The 21308-nt window shown below is 57.7% G+C and overlaps 1 protein-coding gene across 2 annotated transcripts in view; it reads left to right on the plus strand.

Annotated features, from left to right (window-relative positions):
- The window catches only part of LOC113908194 (corticotropin-releasing factor receptor 1), a 53526-nt gene extending 33990 nt beyond the window's left edge, over positions 1-19536 (plus strand). For both annotated transcript variants that reach the window (XM_027568339.2, XM_027568340.2), the window contains 10 exons: positions 440-525; positions 6588-6694; positions 7369-7489; positions 7718-7871; positions 8158-8218; positions 10277-10349; positions 10525-10610; positions 10814-10949; positions 11131-11172; positions 12891-19536. In XM_027568339.2, coding sequence (XP_027424140.1) covers positions 440-525; positions 6588-6694; positions 7369-7489; positions 7718-7871; positions 8158-8218; positions 10277-10349; positions 10525-10610; positions 10814-10949; positions 11131-11172; positions 12891-13031 — 1007 coding nt within the window. In that variant the 3' untranslated portion in view covers positions 13032-19536. The remainder of the gene's footprint in view (positions 1-439; positions 526-6587; positions 6695-7368; positions 7490-7717; positions 7872-8157; positions 8219-10276; positions 10350-10524; positions 10611-10813; positions 10950-11130; positions 11173-12890) is intronic.
- Positions 19537-21308: the final 1772 nt, after the last annotated feature.

Raw genomic sequence — 21308 nt, forward strand, 5'->3', positions numbered from 1 at the left:
ATTCCACCATAGCATGCCCAGCCTTGTGAGGGAGAATCGACTCATCAGCTCTCACCATCCTTTTTGCTACCATGTGAGATGCCAAAATGGGACCTTTCTCCGAAGGGCACCCACCACATAATCTGCCGCCACATAAGGTCTTGCAAGGAAACAGCCCCAGCAGGCTGGTCAAGTCTGCCCGCCGGCCCACCGCGTGGACATGATCATGGCAGCCTGGGTGGGCAGCCCTGGTGGGGCCAGCAGGCAGAAAGAGGCAAGAAGGCAGGGGTAGCAGGGAAGCCCCTCTCCTCAGCTTCAACTCCAGAGTCCCCCAGCAAGCAGGCCTCTGTGTTGGCCCAGATGGATGGATAGATGGGCGGACTGATGGACAGATGGATGCCTGGGTTTCTCTTTGGGAGAGGAGCCCATGGTTCGCTCTGACTCTCTCTCCTTCTTCCAGACAACGGCTACAGGGAGTGCCTGGCCAATGGCAGCTGGGCTGCCCGCGTGAACTACTCCGAGTGCCAGGAGATCCTCAGTGGGGAGGTAAGGCTGCCGGTGTGGACGGTGGGTGCGGCCCCAGCCCAGGTCTGGGTCGGCTGCACGGGCGCCCAGCATCATGGCTGTGAGCAGCCATCCCCAAGGGAGGCTGAGCCGAGAGGGCGGCAGCTGGCTCTGACACAGGGGAGTCGGGTCCTTGCTCCTTCCCTCCTTCCCCCCATCACCCACCTGCGCGGCACATCCGGGTCCCGCCAGGGGGCGTTGTGTCAGAATCAAAGATGGGGGCGGGGGGAGCAGTGCCGTTGGAAAAAGCCCTTGGAGAGGCTTTGAAATATTTAAATGTTTTTGAGAAGATGGTGCTTGCACATAATACAAAATTCACAGAGAAGTCTCCTTCCCTCCCTGTCCCGGCCACTGGGTTCCCTCCCCAGAGGCAAGGCCAGTTTCTTAGGTGTTCTTCCAGAGACATTGTCTGCATATGTGAGTAATTACATATAGAGATACTCTTTTTTGCTTTAATCCAAATGTTGCATGTTCTCCACACTGTCTGACACCTTGATTTTTGCATACGACCCTCCGTCTTGGAGATTGTTCCGTATCAGTACATAAAGAGCCTCTTCGTTCTTTTTTACATTTGCGTAGTATCACATTGTGCAAGATGTGCCATCGTTTATTTAACCAATCTTTATCCTCAGTCTGGTTATTACCAACAGCGCCACGATGAATAATCTCTTAAGGGTGGCATTTGGCAGAGGCACGGGTGTGTCTGGTGTTGCTGCTGCCTCTGTCCTCCGTGCCCCCTCCCCTCCATCTCCACACACCTTTTCAGTGGGTGCTGAGGAAGGAGAGGGTGGTGGAGCTGGAAAAACGAGTGAGCAGACAGCGAAGGACAGACGGGAGGACACCCCAGGCTGTGTGAGGGTTCCAGGCGTCTGGGGCGTGGAGGAAGGGGGCGGATCCACACTGTCCTGAGAATTCCAGCGCCTGAATGATCTAAATTGGAAGGGACCTTGGAGACCCTCCATCCCCTCTTAATCTGCCTGGTACTAAGAGCCACCCAGAGCACTTGTTCAAATATAGGCCCCAGGGCTTCATCCAACACCCGATAAATCAAAATCTCCAAGGAGGACGTACAGAGTCCCAGGGGACCTTCTGATGGGGGGTGGGGGGAGTGAATAACTCTGATTTGGTGCAACCCATTCACCTTGCAGGTGGGGAGACTGAGGCCCAGAAAGGGGGAGTGGCTCACGCAAGGTTACACAGCCAGAGCGAGTCAGAGCCTAGAACCTGGGCTTTGGAGTGGAGGCTCGCTTCTGGCCCCCACCAGGTGGTCAGTGGGAAGCGAGGTTGATGGAGGAAGAACAGTTTTCCCCACCTTGCACCCCACCCGGCCCTGGGTGCTTTGGTGACCCCCTTCCCCAGGCTGCCTGGCTTCTTGTCACTGAGCCATCGGGACTCTGCTGTCTCCTTCCTGAAGCTGCAGACATAGGGCACAGTTTAGCTTAGAAGAATGGCACGTTCTCTGGTGGGGCTGCTTTGGCAGGGTGAGTTACTAGGGACGCCAGAGAGAGGTTTGCTGGCATCTCCACTCACAGGCCAGTCTCGTGGTCCCCCGCAGGCCATGGTGGGTTGGCCCGGCTCCCCTGACCTGAGCAGGGTGCTAAGCACCCACATAGTGAGCCAGCCTGGGAAGTCCTGGGGTTGCAGATGAGGGCACCCCCCCCTTGGGGGGCACTGAGGGAGGAAAGTGGGGTCAAGAAACATAATTGGGCCAGAAGATCTGGGGCGGGGTTGGGCAAGAAGACTACTCAGCCTGATGGGGAGCTCCTTACGGCACCCAGGAGATGAGGCAGAAAGCAAGGTCAGTGCTGTGGACAACTTAGACCACAGCTCACACCCACGGGGAGAAGGTATGGGGGAGGCACGGCCAAAGCAAAAGGTCTTCAGCCCTCCACTGCACCCACCCCACCTTGTCCTGCTGGGTGTGCAGAGCCTGAGGCAATGATATATCTCCAACTGCAGGTCAGGCCAGCCTCCTGGCTTAAAACAAACTGCCCTCCCCCAACCCCCGAGGAGGAGGCGGCGTCTGTCGCCTTCTTGAGCAGGAGAAAAGCTGGAGGGCCACAGCTGCTTCCCGCCTTCCCCCTGCATGGAGCCCCCTGAATGTCAGAGGAAGTTCACGGTTCACCCGAATCCCTCCTGCTCTAATTGAAGCCCTATCCTTCTAGTTGGCTGATGGGGGACACCACCCTGTAGCTCCCACCCCTTTTGCCTTGACAGGGGTCTCTCCCTCTCTCTACCAGCAGGGTTAGGGGAGAAGGAGGATTGGGGAACACCAACTTTTCATCAGCCCCCTCTTTGGCAGAATAACAGGAACAGCATGGGCTTGGGAGGTGGCTGGTTTGCAGTTTGGATTCTGGTTTCAGCACATGTGCTGTGTGACCCTGGGCAGGCAACTTAGCCTCACCAAGGCCCAGCTTCCTTGTCTGTAAAAGGGCCCAGAGAGAGAGGGGCACGTCTGCTTGCATCTTGGTCTGTGGAGGGCGCTACATCCATGAGCCATCCCTCTGTCTCTCCTCTCACCAGGGGTCAGGGGAGGTTGTAGGGTACACCTAGGGGGTGGGGGGGCTGTTGATGAGGAGACCAGGTAACACGGGCACCCCCTTCCTCTGCTTACCAACTCGGTGGGGGCTGCCACCCACTCCTTTCCCGGGCAGCCCCTGCCAGCCTGGCTGCCTGGCTCTCTGGGTAATCAATTAATTTAATTACTGAAAATGCCATTCCCTTCTGCCAGCCTCTAGCCAGACCCCTCCCCACTCTCAAGATTCCCCATCCACTCCTGAGCTATCAAGAAGAGGAAGAGAAGTCTCCAATTAATGGAGCAGCTGATTTCTCAGCTCCGGGGCCTGGGCTAAGCCCTAATTAAGCACCAGTGCCCCCAGGGGATTGCAGATAATGGATTTGCAGGGCTGCCCCATGAAATGGGACTCACGAGGGCGCCCACAGGCCAGGCCAGGGAGGAGACTGCCTACAGCCACCACCACCAGGGGACAAGTCCCCAGCTGGGAAGCTTGACTTGTTGATGGCCCAACCCTGGGAATGGCACTGACCCCCCCCTCCCCTGCACTGGCCCCCACTCTCCATATAAGCACCCCCCAGACACAGTCTCCCTTCCCTGCAGTGACATCCACCCTCCTCCCAGCCCAGACTCACCCCCACCTCCCGTGACGCTTATACATGCTCTGCTTCCCTCCCCCACACCCTGCTGATCTGGGGAACCCTGGGCACTTCCTGGGAGGGCGCACCTTGATGCCACATGAAAGGGGTTCTGGGGGTGTAGGCTTGTGTTGGTTGGGCCAGAACTTCTGAAATACTTAAGAATCATCGGGGCTTCTGGCTAAAATGAAGGTTCAGACTCAGTGGGTCTGGGGCAGGGCCTCAGATTCTTGCAAACTCCCAGGTGATGCTGGTGTCACCGGTCTGGGGACCACACCTGGAGGAGCAAGGGGCTGGAGTGCCCACAGATAGGGTGAGGGAGTAGCTCCGGAAACCAGCTGGTGAGAGAGAGAGAGAGAGAGCCACAGAGTGGGACAAGCAGAGGTGGGAGAGAGACCAGGGCGGGAGCAGGGGGAAGGCCATAGCGAGCACTCAGAGTCATCCTGTAAAGACATCGGCATAGGTCGGACACAGTCACACTTGGGACAAGGTGTGTCTTGCAGAGTCTGCTCGAAGTTGGCCGGGCACTAATTCCTTACTGGGTCCTGGTCACTGAGACTATGGCGGAGTGGTTCCGCCCAGAGCCACCTTGTGACCCCTTCCTCGCGGTACCACCCGGTCTCCACGCTGAACAGGGACAGTGCTGGTCAGGTTCTCAGGGACTGGCTGTGTCCATGTGTCCTTCAGCTGTCCCGGCTGCTTCTGCAGTTGACAGTGGCCGTCTCACAGGCCGTCAGAAGGGTCTCTTGGAGTGTCGCTGGGTGGCTCCTAAGATGTTGCGGGCACTTCGTCTCAGGCTATTGCTGACCGTCTCCGGGGGTGCCGGGCTGTCTCCTGAGTGTGGCTGGCCATCTCCGGTGGTGGCCCTGCCGCGTCCTGGGCAGTCTCCCCAGGCTCTTGGCACTGTAACCCCGCGGCCTGCTGGGCTGCCGTCTCTCGGACTGCGCCCGGCTGGTACGGCAGATGAGGGGCTGGGCTCGGCCGGGGCCTTCCAGCTGGAGGAGTCACACTGAGGCAGCCCCCTGAATGGGTTGGCTCAGTTCTCCCCTTTTGGCCTCAGTGGAGAAAACCCCTCATTCGTCCCCATCCTCCCTGCAGAAGCCCTCCAAGGATCCTGGGCGCTGCTTGTCTCTGAGAAATGCGCCGCGGTCGGGGCGGACACGGGAGGAGGGGCTCTAGGAGGCCAAGCCGACCAGAATTGCCATAGCTGGTCTGGCAGCTTGGGCCGATTATGCAGCCTCTTCAACTGGAAAAAACAGACAGAAGGACAGTCTCTGAGGGCCGTCGTGAGAAAGAAAAGTAATGACCTCTGTAAAGCCCCTGGCACAGTGCCCAGCATACAGTAGGTGCTGAATAAATCCCACTTGTCCTACCTCAACCTACAACCCAGGCTCGGGCTGCAGTGGGGGCCGGGGGGGGGGGGCGGCTAATGGCATGTGGTGGTGCAGGGGTTCCCCGCACATCCTGCTCGCTCACCTGCGCCTGTGAACGGAGCTGGGGCATCGCGCTGTTCCAGTCCACAGGCATTGTTATTACCCGGGGCTTCGCAGCATGGATTTGCAGAAAATGTAATGAAAGGAAATTAAGTACCAGCGCCAGCCAGACTGGATGTGTGCATATCTTCTGGAGTCTTTGGATTTGGCATCTATTGCCAGGCACTCAGAGACCCTTCCCCATCTGCATGGTGGTGATAGATACCCTCTGCTCTTCTTCCCCTCCCCTCTCCCCCTGCTCCCCCCGCACCACGGCCTCTCTGTCTGCCTCTCTCTCTCTCTCTCTCTCTCTGTTGCCTGCCTCCATTGACGCCTCAGTGGGTCTCAACCCTTTGGAGCCTGAGTTGCTAATGTGATTTCCTGCCACGTTCCTGAAAGCCTCTGCCAGGAAAATCAGCCCCTTAGAAGTTCTTCAGGGAGGACATGCCTTCAGAAGGGGTGTGGTGGGCACTGGGAAGAGCAGGGGGAGGGAGGGCTTGGCCTCTCCTCGGATGCCCGCTCGGCGTCCTGCTGCAGAGGTACGTCCTTCGAGCTTGGGTGAGTGAGTTTGGGCCTCAGTTTCCACATCTGGAAGAAGAGTGGGGCTGGACTCGATCCTTAGGACCAGTTCTGACGTCCAAGGATTCTGGAATCCCAACAGGAATTTCTATGGAGAGCCAGGCGCTCTTCAGTGTCCCTGAAAGGTTGAACAAGGCCTTTGTGAACTTACCCTTTTCTCACCACTGGCCAGTGTCTGTGCGTCCTCATGGCCTGGCCCCACTCCAGAACCCTGAAAGGATAAGGGAAGGAGGTGCTAACAGGGCCCCTCCCCCGCTTTGCAAAGCCAGCCGCTTTCAACAACCATTCCCCCTTCCTTTACACAGTTCTGGAGCTCCACTGTGTGCCCGGTTCTGGCTCCATGGGCCCTGCCCTCTCGGGACCTGTCTGCCTAGAGCTGGGCACTGGGGACCACCGGTCCCCCATCATGGGGTGGGGGACACAGTTGTAGCCTCAGCATCTCGCCAGTCTGTCACGCTGGTTAAGAGGTGGTTCGAGGCTGAGGGACCTTGGATGGCCCCCTGGTGTTTGGGCAGAAGGGAAAGGTGAGTGCGAGAGCTGCGCACATGGAGTGGGGACCCCTGTGTGATGTGGAGCCCCGAGGTAGCCAGTATTTGTCCAACAGGACGGAGCAGTGGACAGGGAGTGGGATTCAGGGACAGACAGACAGGCAACAGTCTCAAATTGGACGGCACAGCTCCAGGGCCACGCACGACACACAGCCGGGGCTCGGGCAGGGGAGTAACTACTGTTATTACCAACTCCGTCTCGGCCACCCGAGGGGGCTGCCCTCACATGTCCAGTGGGTGCAGGGGTGCCGCTGTGTGGGAGTCTCACCTCTGTCCCTCTCCCCTACCTCAGAAGAAGAGCAAAGTACACTACCATGTTGCTGTCATCATCAACTACCTGGGCCACTGCATCTCCCTGGTGGCCCTCCTGGTGGCCTTTGTCCTCTTTCTGCGGCTCAGGTGAGAAAGGCTGTGTAGGCCGGGACCTTGAGCAGGGTAGAGAAGGAAGATGCAGGAGGCAGCTCTGGGTGAGGGGTTGATGATGAGGGGGGGGCCTGCCCCCTCACCTCAGTGGGAGGGGGTGACAGATGAGTCCCACGTCCCTTGGAACCTCTGGCAGGGCCACTGCTGCACCCCCAGCCCAGTCACTACTAGGGGGACGGCGGATAGCTGAAGCCCAGGCTCGCCTTGTGCCACCCCCACCCATGCCGGGATGCACCCATCTGGGAGGCCGGGAAGGTGGAGCCCTTTGGGTTCGAACCTGCTTGGGCCCAGCACTATTGCAAGCCCACAGTGCCAGGAAGGGGGGTAGGGGTAGGAGCTGAGCGTCAGGCCTGCATGCGGGGAGCTACAGGGAGAAGCGGGGTGCCATGGGAGGAGGGGCATCCCCAGTAAGCAAGAAGCCCCTGGTCCCTGGAGCATCGACTGTGTGGCAGGCTCTGCCACCAGAGCTTAGGTCTGGGTGGGTCTCTGGGAGGAAGGGCCCTGGGGGGCATCAGGAGTGTTCTGCTGCCACCTCCCGGTGTGACTTAGCCAGTGAGCCCTGCCCTCAGTTTCCCCATCCACCCATCTGGGCTGGAGGGATGCTGGTGGCCCATCCCTCAGCTTACCCACCCTCCCCTGCTGCCCCCCAGGAGCATCCGGTGCCTAAGAAACATCATCCACTGGAACCTTATCTCGGCCTTCATCCTGCGCAATGCCACGTGGTTTGTGGTCCAGCTCACCATGAGCCCCGAAGTCCACCAGAGCAATGTGGTGTGTCCTGGAGGGGCAGCCCCAGGGTCAGAGGAAGGGTCTGGATGGGATGGCCCTGGTGGAAAATGGGCTGGGCACAGGCCTCGAGCCCCAATAAAACAGGAATGGTTCCCTGGTGGGGGCGGGCGCATCCTACTGAGAGGCCCCAGGCCCAGGGTGGGGTGCTGCTGTTGCCACGCCCCCTCCCCCGTCTAAGTGTCATCTCTGCTGGGGGGGGGGCGGTGGTAGGGCTGGTGCAGGTTGGTGACAGCCGCCTACAACTACTTTCACGTGACCAACTTCTTCTGGATGTTCGGGGAGGGCTGCTACCTGCACACGGCCATTGTGCTCACCTACTCCACCGACCGGCTGCGCAAGTGGATGTTCATCTGCATCGGCTGGGGTGAGCGCGCTGGCCCCTGCCCCGGCCGGGCTGTCCCCTCCGCACCCACACTCTGGCCAGATGGCGAGGGGGCCTGTGAGCTCAGGGCCAGGTCCGGGGCTGGGGTGAGCACCACGGCCCTCTGCTCCTACTTGCGGGTGGGGTGCATCAAGTTGGATGCGTGAGTATGAGCTCTACCCAGGGGAACCCGTGCCCACCTCGGGGCTCTGGGTCGCACAAGGCTCCTCCAGGCCTTGCATCCCCCAGACCCCACTGATGAGCTCTGTGACAGCCAGTCTCTCCCCAGGTGTGCCTTTCCCCATCATCGTGGCCTGGGCCATCGGGAAGCTGTACTATGACAATGAGAAGTAAGTCCCCTCCTCCCCTGAGCCCCGAGGTCCAGGCTCCCAGCCCAGCTCCGCCTCACGCTCCCCAAGGACCTTAGGCCAAATCACCTTCCCTGGCGGGCCACGGTTTCTTTATCCATATAGGGGAGGGTGCTGGGGGCTGGACTCGATCTGAGGGTCCCCAGCAGTGCTCTACTCGAGGTGGGGCTGGCTAGACAGGTGGATCCAGGCTCCTTTATCTGTCTTGGGATTTCATGAACAGCATGAGCATTACTGGCAGTGTCTGGAGACAAACGGCCCAGGTCCTGAACCATGGACCCATCATTAAGTAGTTCTATGACCTTGGACTAGTTACTACAGTGTGCCTCAGTTTCCTCATCTGTAAAATGGGCATCCCAGTAAAACTGCCTCCCATGAAGGGTTTTTGTGGGGATGACAGGAGTTCATATAATAGTAAGCCTTTAAAAGAGTGTCTGGCACATAGTAAAGGCCATATAAATGTTTTCTATGAATATTAAGATTTATTTTACAAAAGATTCTATGGATTTAATAGAAATGAATCCTGATGATCTCATAGAGTCCTTCCAGCTCCGAAGTCCTGAAGTGACTTTGGTCTTGGGTATTCCCAATTGCCCCTGAAAATTAGATTTCTACTCTAGTGGTTCTTAGCCTTGGCTCATGCTGAAATCACCCAGGAAGCTTTAAGAAAGCACCAAACCCCAAGCTTGACCTTCAAAGAGAGGGACGTAACTGGTCTGGAGTGTACCCTGGGCACCATGATTTTTAGCTGCTAAGACTGAGAATCACTGAGAGAAAGGCAGAAAATGTGGATACAGACAGCCGGGGAGGTGCCAAAGCATTTTTAGGAACCCATTGTCTAAGTGGGGTTCCAAGTGGCCTCCATCACAATGACAATTCCTCCCCACCCCCATAGAGGGGAGGGGGCCGCCACAATGTCACTGGGCTCGACAAGGAGCCTGGAAAATGATATTCGTATTTACCAGGCTGATCCTTCCTGACTCTGGCCCTGCTGGCTCTCTCTGCATTGGCACAGCCGACGGGGTAGGGGAGGGCGGCCAGCTGCCAGAAACCACTGGGGGCTTGAGAGTCATGCCCGGGATGTTGGGTCCTGGCACAGGAGCATCGTAAAGCTGCCTGTGCCTGCAGGTGTGCAAGTGAGTACAGGGGAGGACAGGAAGAACAGGTTTCAAAAAGCTGCCCTGTGTGTCTCGGAGGGAAAAGGGCGCCTATCTTAAGAAAGTCTGTCTGAGCGGCTCTGGAGCCCCATCTAGTGGCAAGACGCTGACACTGCAGCAGAAGGGATCCAGGTGTGAGACACCAGAAAGAAGTTGTAGACCCCGGGGTTAAGGACTCGACTTGGGGTCTAGCTCGTATTTGGCCTACGTGGTGTTTTTTGAAACCTGGAATCTGTTTCAAACCTTAAAAAGTCAAGAGATTTCACATAAAAATCTCAGTTTCTAAGCACTGTGGGTCTGCATCCCCTGGAGGCCATTTCTCTGCACAAGGACATGGGACTTTCCATGTGCCCCATCCCAACCCACTCCCCAGATCCCCCAAGAGATTGCTGGAGGGAAACTCAAGAAAATGAAAAGCAGTTCTGGCTCTCAGACAGGTGAGACTTGTGGAATCTCGGCCTGGGGGGTCATTCGGGCTGCAAATAAGGGACTCAGAGATTGCTGGCTGCTGGGGGCCCACTGCGTGACGGGCACCAGGCACCAGGAGGGGGCTCGTGCCAGAGCCCCAGCGGGGCCCCAGGGGAGCAGTGGTGTGCTGAGCCCTGGCCTGTTCCACTCAGGGGTTGTTTCCACAACCCCCCTCCCTGCCACATTGCCTGCTTCCAGCTTTACATCTCCTAATACAGGGTGCTGTCTGCCCATTCTGCAGATGAATAACTGAGGCATTGTGGTGGGGTCTTGATCTTCTGCCGGGGTTGGAATTGAGACACCCAGCTCCTGGCTTCTGGCCCCAGTCCTGCCCTGGCCAAGCACTGCCCTTCCCCATGCTGCTGAACTGGACCCAGGTGACCTCTCCACTTACCTCCCCTCTGTGGCTTTCTAGGTGCTGGTTTGGCAAAAGGCCTGGGGTGTATACTGACTACATCTACCAGGGCCCCATGATCTTGGTCCTGCTGGTAAGAACCTGGGTGGAGGGGGGCGGGCAGCAGAGGGGGACAGTCAGTGCCTACTGTGGACTGACAGGGTCCCCATGCAGACCGAGGCCCTGCCCTGTCCACCCTGCCTGCCTCCAGCATCTTGTCCACACACACACACACGCCCACACCATCCCACTGTGTGCTCTAATTACAGATCAATTTTATCTTCCTTTTCAATATCGTCCGCATTCTCATGACCAAACTCCGGGCGTCCACCACATCTGAGACCATTCAGTACAGGTAACCCGGCCCGCCTCCCTCCCCCAACCACGGGGGCTCCAGAGATCCCAACCTCGGACACAGGTCCAACAGCCCCTCCTGAAAACCCCAGCTCCCCGTCTCAGACATTCTGGGGACCTGGCACCCCGCCCCCAGGCCCGGCGCTCTTCCCCGCTCCTGGGGTGGGCTGTGACTCTGGGCCTCCCCACCCCGCCCCACCTCAGGAAGGCTGTGAAAGCCACTCTGGTGCTGCTTCCCCTCCTGGGCATCACGTACATGCTGTTCTTCGTGAACCCTGGGGAGGACGAGGTCTCCCGGGTCGTCTTCATCTACTTCAACTCCTTCCTGGAATCCTTCCAGGTACCGCTGCCCACCCCTCGCTCTGGCCCTGGCTGTCCCCCGTGCCCCCTTGGGTGGAGTTCTTCCAGGCAGGGGAGGGCCCGGAGGGGCAGGAGGCTGTGGAGAGGAAGGGGGCGGCCCGGAGGCTAGGTAGGGCTCCAGCTGCCCCTGTCCCTTGACCCACCTTCTCTGTCCACCCCAGGGCTTCTTCGTGTCTGTATTCTACTGTTTCCTCAACAGTGAGGTAAGGACACCAGGGTCCCAGAGCTCAGCATGGTGGGGGGCCTCCTGGGACCTGCAATTGTCTATAGCCTCCTCCTGCCCTCCACACGCCAGTTCTCTCCTCCCTGCCCCCAAGTCTCTAATGGGGATGCTGCTGGGAGCCCCAGGAGGGTCCCTGCCACCTGCCCACATGTTCCTATAGTGGCAAGCCCACTCCTTTGCTCTCATAGGCAGTTGGCATGGAGGGGAGGGGGTCAGAAGCCTGGGCTTCAGTCTCATCAATGAGTCTAGGAAAAGGCTTGTTGAAACCAGGAAGGGCTGAGCCCTTGGGTGGGGCGTTCATTTGTGCTGAAGGTAGGAATTCTTCATGGCAAAGGCGTCTGATGCCTTTGCCTTTGTGTGGATGGGGAGAAAGCACCCCTTCTCAGAACACTTGAGAAAATCATCCTAACAAATATGCAAATAAACAACGTTGACGATGTGAATGTCACCGCCTGCTGCTCAGCTGCCTGTGCATCTCACACCTGTGCACTGCTCACCTGCTCACTGCACACCTGCGCACTGCACACCCGTGCATCTCACACCTGCTCACTGCTCACCTGCTCACTGCACACCTGCGCACTGCTTACCTGCGTGCTGCACACCCGTGCATCTCACACCTGTGCGCTGCACACCTGCGCACTGCTTACCTGCGTGCTGCACACCCGTGCATCTCACACCTGCACGCTGCACACCTGCGCACTGCTTACCTGCGTGCTGCACACCCGTGCATCTCACACCTGCACGCTGCACACCTGCGCACTGCACACCTGCGCACAGCTCACCTGCGCACTGCACACCCGTGCATCTCACACCTGTGCGCTGCACACCTGCGCACTGCTTACCTGCGTGCTGCACACCCGTGCATCTCACACCTGCACGCTGCACACCTGTGCGCTGCACACCTGCGCACAGCTCACCTGCGCACTGCACACCCGTGCATCTCACACCTGCGCGCTGCACACCTGCACACTGCTCACCGGCGCACTGCACACCTGCGCACTGCACACCCGTGCATCTCACACCTGCGCGCTGCACACCTGCGCACTGCACACCTGCGCACAGCTCACCTGCGCACTGCACACCCGTGCATCTCACACCTGCACGCTGCACACCTGCGCACTGCTTACCTGCGTGCTGCACACCCGTGCATCTCACACCTGCACGCTGCACACCTGCGCACTGCACACCTGCGCACAGCTCACCTGCGCACTGCACACCCGTGCATCTCACACCTGTGCGCTGCACACCTGCGCACTGCTTACCTGCGTGCTGCACACCCGTGCATCTCACACCTGCACGCTGCACACCTGTGCGCTGCACACCTGCGCACAGCTCACCTGCGCACTGCACACCCGTGCATCTCACACCTGCGCGCTGCACACCTGCGCACTGCTCACCGGCGCACTGCACACCTGCGCACTGCACACCCGTGCATCTCACACCTGCGCGCTGCACACCTGCGCACTGCACACCTGCGCACAGCTCACCTGCGCACTGCACACCCGTGCATCTCACACCTGTGCGCTGCACACCTGCGCACAGCTCACCTGCGCACTGCACACCCGTGCATCTCACACCTGCGCGCTGCACACCTGCGCACTGCTCACCGGCGCACTGCACACCTGTGCACTGCTCACAAGTACAGCTGCTTGCGGTGGCCCCCGGGCTCAGGCAGCATGCTCTGCTCCATGCCCACAGGTCCGCTCGGCCATCCGGAAGAGGTGGCACCGATGGCAGGACAAGCACTCCATCCGTGCCCGCGTGGCCCGCGCCATGTCCATCCCCACCTCCCCAACCCGGGTCAGCTTCCACAGCATCAAGCAGTCCACGGCGGTCTGAGCTGGTGGGCCAGCGACTGGAAGATGGGCTCCAGGCTCGGCCAGCTGCCCTGTCTGTGGAGGGGAGCAGTCCCTTCCCACACTCTGTATCCCCAGAAGCTGCTGGCACTGACAGCCTGGGCACCCACCCCCCCGATCCCCGGCTGAGCAGGAGTTCGAGGCCTGTGAGAGCAGCCACCATCTGGGCCATGGGATGAACGGGAAATAATCTCCAGGATTGGTCTGGGTCCAGGGCCTCTGGCTCCCCCCGTGGAGAAGGAATGAGAATGGAGTGGAAATAGCCAGCTGGAAATCCAAAGCAGCACATGGGTCCCTCCGAGATGTGTCTTCTCCCAGAGCACAAGACGGCCAGCCCACTGGAGACCTGGGGCCTGTTCTCAGCCCCTGGGGCGTGGGGGCAATCGCTGTCCTAGGGGCATCATGGGAAACTCCAGTGACAGCATCACCGTGATGATGCCTCCGGGTGTTGGCAACGCTTTCCAATACCAATGGGAGCCAAGGCCAGGTTGCTAGAAGCCCCAGGCAAGGTCATTAGAAATCAGGTGACATCATCAGATCACAGGACACACCACAAGAAATCCTCCCAAGCCACCATGATTTCATCTGTGGCACTGCCATCAGAAATGCCCTGTCTTGCTGCCTCGCACCCTTGGACCTTTACTCCCCTGCAGGCCACTCAGGCTCCCCCTCCTTAACCACCCACAGTATCACACCCTGCTTTCTGTCACCTCCTGTTCTTGGTGTCTCCCCCTGTGTGGGAAGATGGGGGTGGGAGGGAGACGGAGTGTCCTATGAGCAAGAACCAGGGTGTGCCCCAGACAAAGCCAGGCTCCCTTTCAGGGGTCGGAGAATACTCAGGGCCCCCCTGCCTGCTGGCTTCAGTGGTCTGGCCTCCGGGGCAGCCTCTCTGCTGGTCACAAGGTGTTTGTGGTCCCCTGGATGCCCTCTGGGGCAGCATGATTAGCTAATCGAAGGTAGGAGGAGGGGCAGGGCACTTGACCCCTCTCTGCCTGAGTGTCCTGGAGCAGGACAGCTGGCTCTTGGGGCAACCAGCCAGCACCCCCTGGAAACTCCTGTGGCCGGAAGTACTGGGCCAGTGGAGCCGGGCTTTCAGAGAAAAGGGTGTCAGCTCTGGTGGGGAGGCTGCTGTAAATAACCAGCATCTGTGAAGGCCTGGACTGTGCAGGGCTGGGTGGGGAGCACACAGAGAAACGGAGGCCGCTTTTCAGTCTTTGGGGCCTGCGTGTGGCTGGGAAACCTGACACCACCCACACCCATCCAGATGGGGTGCGAGGTGAGCAACTGGGGGCATGGGTCTGCAGACCCAGCTGACAAAGACGGCTCTTATAGAAGGGGGGAGTCACGGGGAGAGAAGGGCCACGTGTGAACAGTGCTGGCCAAGGACACTTTGGATGGAGCGGGGGGGCTATGGGGACAGCTTGAGCCAAGGTGTGGCAATGGGACCGACAGGAATGTGTCCCAGCCCCAAGGGAGGGGTGGAGCTGGAAGCAGGAGGTAGAGTTAGGGAGGCCTTGACACTGCCTCGGCTTGAGATCCCCAGAAACAGACCCAGAGACAAGGTTTCCAGAACCGATTCAGGGAAAGGGAGCACAGGAAGCGGGTGGGGGCACGAGGCCAGGAAAGGGAGGCAGCAGAGTGGCGGATGCCCACCCCACAGCCACGGCGGGAGACAGCTGGAGCATAATCCTACTGCAGAGGCTTGGGGAGCTGGAGTGGGGCCCACCCTGCCTTCAGCCCACCCCAGGGGACACAAGGGAGGAAGGCTGCTCCCGGGTGCACTTCCCCCCGCCACACGGGCCACAAGACCAGGAGAGAAGGTCCGGGCACAGCAGCGTGCTGTGGAAGGCAGCCCGCACCAGCTCCCGGGGCAGGAGAGAGGGTGGGACACAGAAACTCCACCCTGGCACCCAGGGACAGGGCAGCCTGGCTCTCACTCCTGGGTCTCGGACCAGGGACACAGGGAGGGGACCAGATGCACCAGGACAGAGATGGGCTGACAGCCTCCGGAACAAGTGGGGAGTGAGGGCGAAGTCCCAGAGAGGGACGTGTCAAACCGGAGGGACCAGAAGTGCCCAGGATCGAGGCATCTTTCCCAACTCTGCCTTTCACCCAGTGAAGAAGTGAGAAAGCAAAACTTCTCCTGCACAAGCTGGACTGTGGGGGCAGGGGCTCCCCAAGGATGGAAGAGCCTGGGAGGAGCGGGGGACATTGGAAGGAGGTTGCATGGCGAAGAGGTCCCGGGGGGCCGAGCTGGGGCTCTGCCCCTTTCCTGCTGGTGCCTCCTGGGCCCCCTCCAAGCACCTGCTGTGCATTCAGCCCTGCCAGGCTCAGCACAAGGGGCAGAGATGAGCAGCACTCCCAAGACGAGGACCAGCAGCCAACTGCGAAGCCATCAGCTCTGGAAGGACGTCAGAGGCCACCTCCAAGGCGAGGCTGACAGTCATCAGAGAAGCTGCTCGGGGGCCCTGGGCAGGCACGAGCTGGTCCCAGTGAGCCTCAGGATGCTTCCCATTCAGAGACAGAAGGGAGAAGGGGCTGCTTCAGGAACATCCAGGTCCCAAAGAACTGTATCTCCTCTGCCACAGGCAGGAGCTCAGAGTTTAACCCTTCCACAGCCCATGGCTCAGGGACCAGGGTGAAGATAGGCCCCCAGATGGGGTTTCTGAGGGTCACTGTGCCCTGAGTTTCAGTTTATGGACTGGGTGGGAAGAAGTCCTTTCGGAGTGAGTGGGGGTGTGATGATCGGACGGATACACATGTCACTACACTGGGGCAGCTGCAGGGTGTTGGGGGGGTTCACTGCAGGACCAGCCCCTCCCTCAAGCCTGGGAGAGCTCTTCTCCACGTCGCACCCAGAGGCTGCAGTCTCTGGAGTACCCCATCTGAGCCCATTTCTCCCTGGGACCCTCCTTCAGGGGCACAGATGGAGGAAAAACTGCCCTGTGGGGTTTTGGTTTTCCAGTTCAGGCCCCTCCATCTCTGAGTGTGACAACATGGCCCCTGCCCTGGGTCCTCAGTTTCCCCTCCAGGCCTCCTCAGTCCTGCTGCCACTACTGGGTCAGATGCCCTGGGATAGGACTGGGGAGGGAGTCAGATGTGGGAAAAACACGTGCTAGGGAGGGAGGGAGGTTTTAGAATCCAGATAATAATACCTTAATTGTGGGAATTTGTAAACTGCTTTGCAATCAGCCAAATCCTTTTTAGCATTTATTATCTAATCCTCAAGTAACTCATGGAGGCAGGAACCATCCCATTTTACAGCCAAAGAAACTGAGGCCTGGGGATCCCACTGAGATCAAAGTCTCGGGGCTCTTTCCGCCCCCTCAGTGGGCTGCAGGCACTGGGCTGGGGTTTCAGGAGGCCAGGACAGATAGAGCAGCTCTGGGGGGAGGGGGCAGCAGGAGGCCTCAACCAGGCCTTGTCTGGTTGGGGACAAGTCCCAGGTGAAGATAGGACCAGCCCCAAATGGCAAGGCCAGTGTCCAGTTGCTGAGCTCAGCTGGGTGGAAGCAGTGAGGGTTCTCTGTACGTCCATCCTGATTCCCAGCATGCACTCCCCTCCTCTCCAACATCCTCCACCCCTCCACCCCTTAAAAGGATACTTAACTGCAAACAGTGCAGCCCAGGGCACCAGAAGCTTCTGTGGGTCTCCCTGCACCCACCCAGGCTCTGCTCAGCCCAGGCAGGGGGGTCATCAGCCCCCAGCTCAAGGGTCGCTCAGGATCATCTCACGGAGCCCCTTGACTTCAAACTCAACTGCCCACCCTCAGTCCAAAGAGAAACGGGAGCTGGTCTCTGCATTTCAACACCAGCAATACTATCATTGATTGAGTGCTTACTAGGTGCCAGGCACAGTCAAGCCCCTCACCTACTCTTCATACCACCCTGTGAGGCAGGGGCTGTTATCCCCACTTAACAGATGGGGAAAGGGAGGCACAGAGAGGGTACAAGGCCTGCCCCAGGGTACCCAGCAGTGGCATGGCTGGATGTGAGCCCAGGCTGGCCTCACTCAGCCTCTACCGTGTTTAACCCTATGCAGCAGTTCTGCCCCACAGGTCCCTCCAACACCCTCCCTAGAGAAATTCCTCAGTTTCCCTAGTTTGTGGACTAACAGCATGCAGACACAAAGCTGGTTGTAGAAGTTGGCCCCTACAAAGCGTGGGTGTCAGGGAGCCCACTCCTGAGCCCGGCCCAGCCTCCGAGTGTCCCAGCCCTGTTGCTGTTTCATGCCAGAGCACTGCCTGCTATCCCTACCTTGTACAGCCCGCCAACCCCTGCAGATCCAGCTGGTCAGGCTCGGGCTCAAGACAGGACTGCACCACATATATTTTTCAAAGCTCTATGTGTGTTGGAAACATCAATGAGATCATTGTTTGGAGATAACTCCAGGGACCATCTTCAGCCACCAGACTGCCACCCACTCCCAGTGCCCCTCCGAGGGGTCCCGGACAGATGCCTGCTGCCCAGCCTCATTGCCCACTGGGCCAAGGCAGGTGGGGGCAGAAGCAGGGGCGGGGGCCGTGTGCTCAGTATACCAAGAGGAGACTGGGAGAGTGGAGCGGGAGCCCAGCAGGGGCAGGAGACGACGTGGAGGTAGACCTGCAGGACGTCCTGCCTCTCGCCTTCATTACTGGGGTAGTCGGGCAGGGAGCAGATGGGGATCCAGTCCCTTCTCAGTGTCTGTACCATCTCTAGAACATGCATCTAGGACAGCACTGGGCCAGGAAGTGAGGGCAGTGAGTGGGCCAGGTAAGCTGGGCGCCTTCCCCACCCTTCCTGAGCAGCCACACTGGGCTAAGGCCTGCTCTGCAAAGTCAGCTGTCCTTGCTGCCCTGAGTGGATAAAGATAAATGCTCCAGGTGTTCCCCCAAACAGAAGGCAGAGACATCACCTCTAGCCAGCATCAGCCACTTGAGTGACCATGCCTTCCATGGCATTGTGCGGGGCGCCCCCTGCAAACAGCCAGAGAGAAGAGCAGCTCCAGGGCCTTGGTGGGAGGGTTGGGAGGATCTGGGGAAGCAGGGATTGGATAGACACCCAAAAGCATTCAGTGAGCCAGGTCCCAGGAAAAGCCTCAGAGGGAGTGAGCCTAAAGAGAATTCTTTGAACAGGACACCAGGAATCCAAAGGTAGATCAGGGAGGAAGGGCGGGCACCCCCAAATAGGGGCATAGAGTGGTCTAGTTCCAGAACTTTTTCATCACCCTAATGGAAACCCCATTCCCATTAAGCAGTCACTCCCCATCCCACCTTCCTAGCCTCCAGCCACCAGGGACCTGCTTTCTCTCTCTGTAGCTTGCCTGAGTCTGGATATTTCCTAAAAGTAGAACCATACAATATCTGTCCTCTTGTGTCCGGTCGTTTTCAAGATTCATCCACATCATAGCAGGTGTCAGAACTTCATTTCTTCTTATGGCTGAATGACATTCTGTTGTATAGAGCCCACACTACCCATTCATCCACTGAAGGCGCTCGGGTTCTTTCCACCTAGTCCATGTTATTGTGAATAGTGCTGCTATGAACATTCACATACAAGTTTTTTTTTTTTTTTGAACACCTGTTTTCGATCCTTTTGTTATATACCCTGGGGGTGGAATTGCTGGGTCATACGTTTCACTTATGGAGGACCCACCAAATGGCTTTCTACGGGCAGTTGCACCATTCCACATGCCCACCAGCAATGTAGGAGAGTTCCAATTTCTCCACATTTTCACCAGAACTTGTTACTAGCAATGTTTTCAACAACAGCCACCTCAGTGGGTGTGCTGGTCAGTTTTTAAGAGATCCAAGACTCCCTGTGTTGGGAGAGCGGGGCCCGGAGCGAGGGTCTAAGCTGAACATCAGCGGGGATCCAGACAGTTTTCTTATCACAGCACTCAGGGAGGGGCTGGCCAGCTGCCCTGCCGTGCTCGGATCTAGGTGCCGGAATGCAGAGAGGTCTTGCTTCCGTGGGAGCCCACGGGAGGAGCGGTGGGCAGCCTTCCCCAGTCCCCAGGCCCTGCCATGTGTCCCCGCACCAGCTGGGGGTACGCTTACCAGTCTGCTGGCTCTGTTCCCTAATGTATTTTTGGCAGTTACCTTGTCATTGCAATTACTGTTTGTAATTGAATTAAATGTTATAGCCATGGATGAAACAGAATTGCACAAACAAGGAGAAATGTTGTCTCTTCCGAAAACTCAGTTGAAAGACACAATCTGAGTCACACAAACAATTAGCTGTCAACTCAGGTGCGGATGAGACAAATGGAAATATCTGGGTGGGAAGAGATTGGCAGAGTCCACGTGGTTCTAGTTGCCAACCACTTTGCAAGGTCCTTGAAGCTGGCCCTCCACTCCCCCCGCCCCCAAAGAACCCAAAGCTTGGTGTTACGGATGGTGTCTCATCAGTGTGAAGTTTACAAGGAAGGTGACTTGGAACTCCAGGGGATGGACCCGTAATCAAAGCAGATGCCTTAAGGAGATCAGTGACTGGATGCTCTGTGAAAGTGAAAATAAAATGTGTTTTCTAAGTTGACTTGTGTTCCCAAAAATATGTTGGAGTTCTAAACCTCAGGACTGTAAATGTGACCTTATTTGGAAATGAGATCTTTGCAGATGTAATAATGTTAAGATGAAGTCACCGGATGGGCCCCAATGCAGTACGAGGGAGAAGGCCCCAGGACAGCAGAGGCAGAGATGCGAGGGATATGGTTGCAGCTAAGGGACACCAAGGACTGCCAGCCACCACCCAAATGAGGAAGGGGTGAGGAAGGACATGGGGAAGGGTCCTACCCAGAGTCTTGGAGGGAGCATGGCCCTGCTGACACCTTGATTCTGGACTTTGTCTCAGTCAGCATGGGCTGTATAACAAATAGACCAGGGCTTAAACAACAAGTATGATTTCACACAGTTCCGAGAGGTTGGGGAGTGTGAGATCAAGGTGCTGGCTGAGTGCATTCCTCGTGAGAGCTCTCTCCCTGGTTTGCAGACAGCCGCCATCAGTCTGGATCCTCATGAGGTGGAGAGGGAGATCTTCTCTCCTGTGTCTCTTATAAGGAAATCAATCCCATTCCCGAGGGCTCCACCCTCATGACACTATTATCTTCCAAAGATCTCACCTCTAAATACCAAATGTAAAGTATGGGGGTGAATTTTTAATGAGTCCCATCTTCAACCGATTTTTTTCAACACACCCATCTGCTAGCCAGTCCCAGTCATCTGGGACAAGCGGGCTGGCCACCGTCCCCTGAGCACAATGTGAGAGCATGGCAGCCTTAGCCATAAGATCCTCCGCCCAACAGCCTGGGTTTCCATCTCATCTCTACCACTCACGTGTCACCTTGGAAAAGTCTCTTCACTGCCCGGGGCCTCAGTCCCTCCTACTGAAAAGCAGGGTCATTCATGCACACATCCCACACATATTTTCTGAGTATCATTTGCTATTCCAGAATCTGAGAGCAGCAGTGAGATGAACAAGGTCTCTGTCCTCATGGAACTCGACCAGGGAGACACAGAAAATAAACCAGGAAACACATAAGCAAAGACCTGAGTTGTGATCATGAATGCTAAGAAGGGGGCCTGTTTGCTCCTGGCCATGGTGGTGGAGAGAACATTGGGGTGCAGGCCTGAAGGATGAGAATAAGCAGCGGGCGAGGCCTCCAGGCAGGGGGCAGAGCTGCATGGCCAAGAAGCCTTCTGCAGTCAAAGAGCCGGGCAGCTCCCTGGACAGCTCAAGGCCGAAGGGAGGGGGTCAGTGTGGGAGCTGGATCCAAGGCCTGTGGGGTGGGCTTCTCTGAGCTCAGGTTTACTCACCCATGAAGTGGGGGTGTTCAGGTAAGGTAATCTGCTATAACAAAGAGACCCACAATGAGCCGAGGGCTTAAGGAAGATAATGTGTCCAAGAGTCCGTGGTGAGCATCCCATACCACTGCTCTGTGCAGACATCCAGGGTCCTGTTTCCTTTCCTTTCTCTCTTTCCATCCCTTAGGGCTATGTCCTCCTCACCGTAGTCAATGGCCTTCCCATGACTGATTTGGCAGAAGGGAAGAGACAAACGAGGAGGCTCATGATCTCTGTCCAGGCTCCTGAGGGGCTCACATCATTTCTGCTCAATTCCATTGGCAAGGACTTGACCATATGGCCTTTCCTAACTCCAAGGGAAGCTAGAAATGAAATTCTGGTCACATGTTACTTGGAGCATGGATTTTGGAGGACGTCATGCAGCCTCAGGCCAGCTGGATATAGTAATACCTCCCTGCGAGGACGTGATGAGTACAGATT

This window comes from Zalophus californianus, chromosome 16 (assembly GCF_009762305.2).
Source record: "Zalophus californianus isolate mZalCal1 chromosome 16, mZalCal1.pri.v2, whole genome shotgun sequence".
NCBI classification, from domain to species: Eukaryota; Metazoa; Chordata; class Mammalia; order Carnivora; family Otariidae; genus Zalophus; species Zalophus californianus.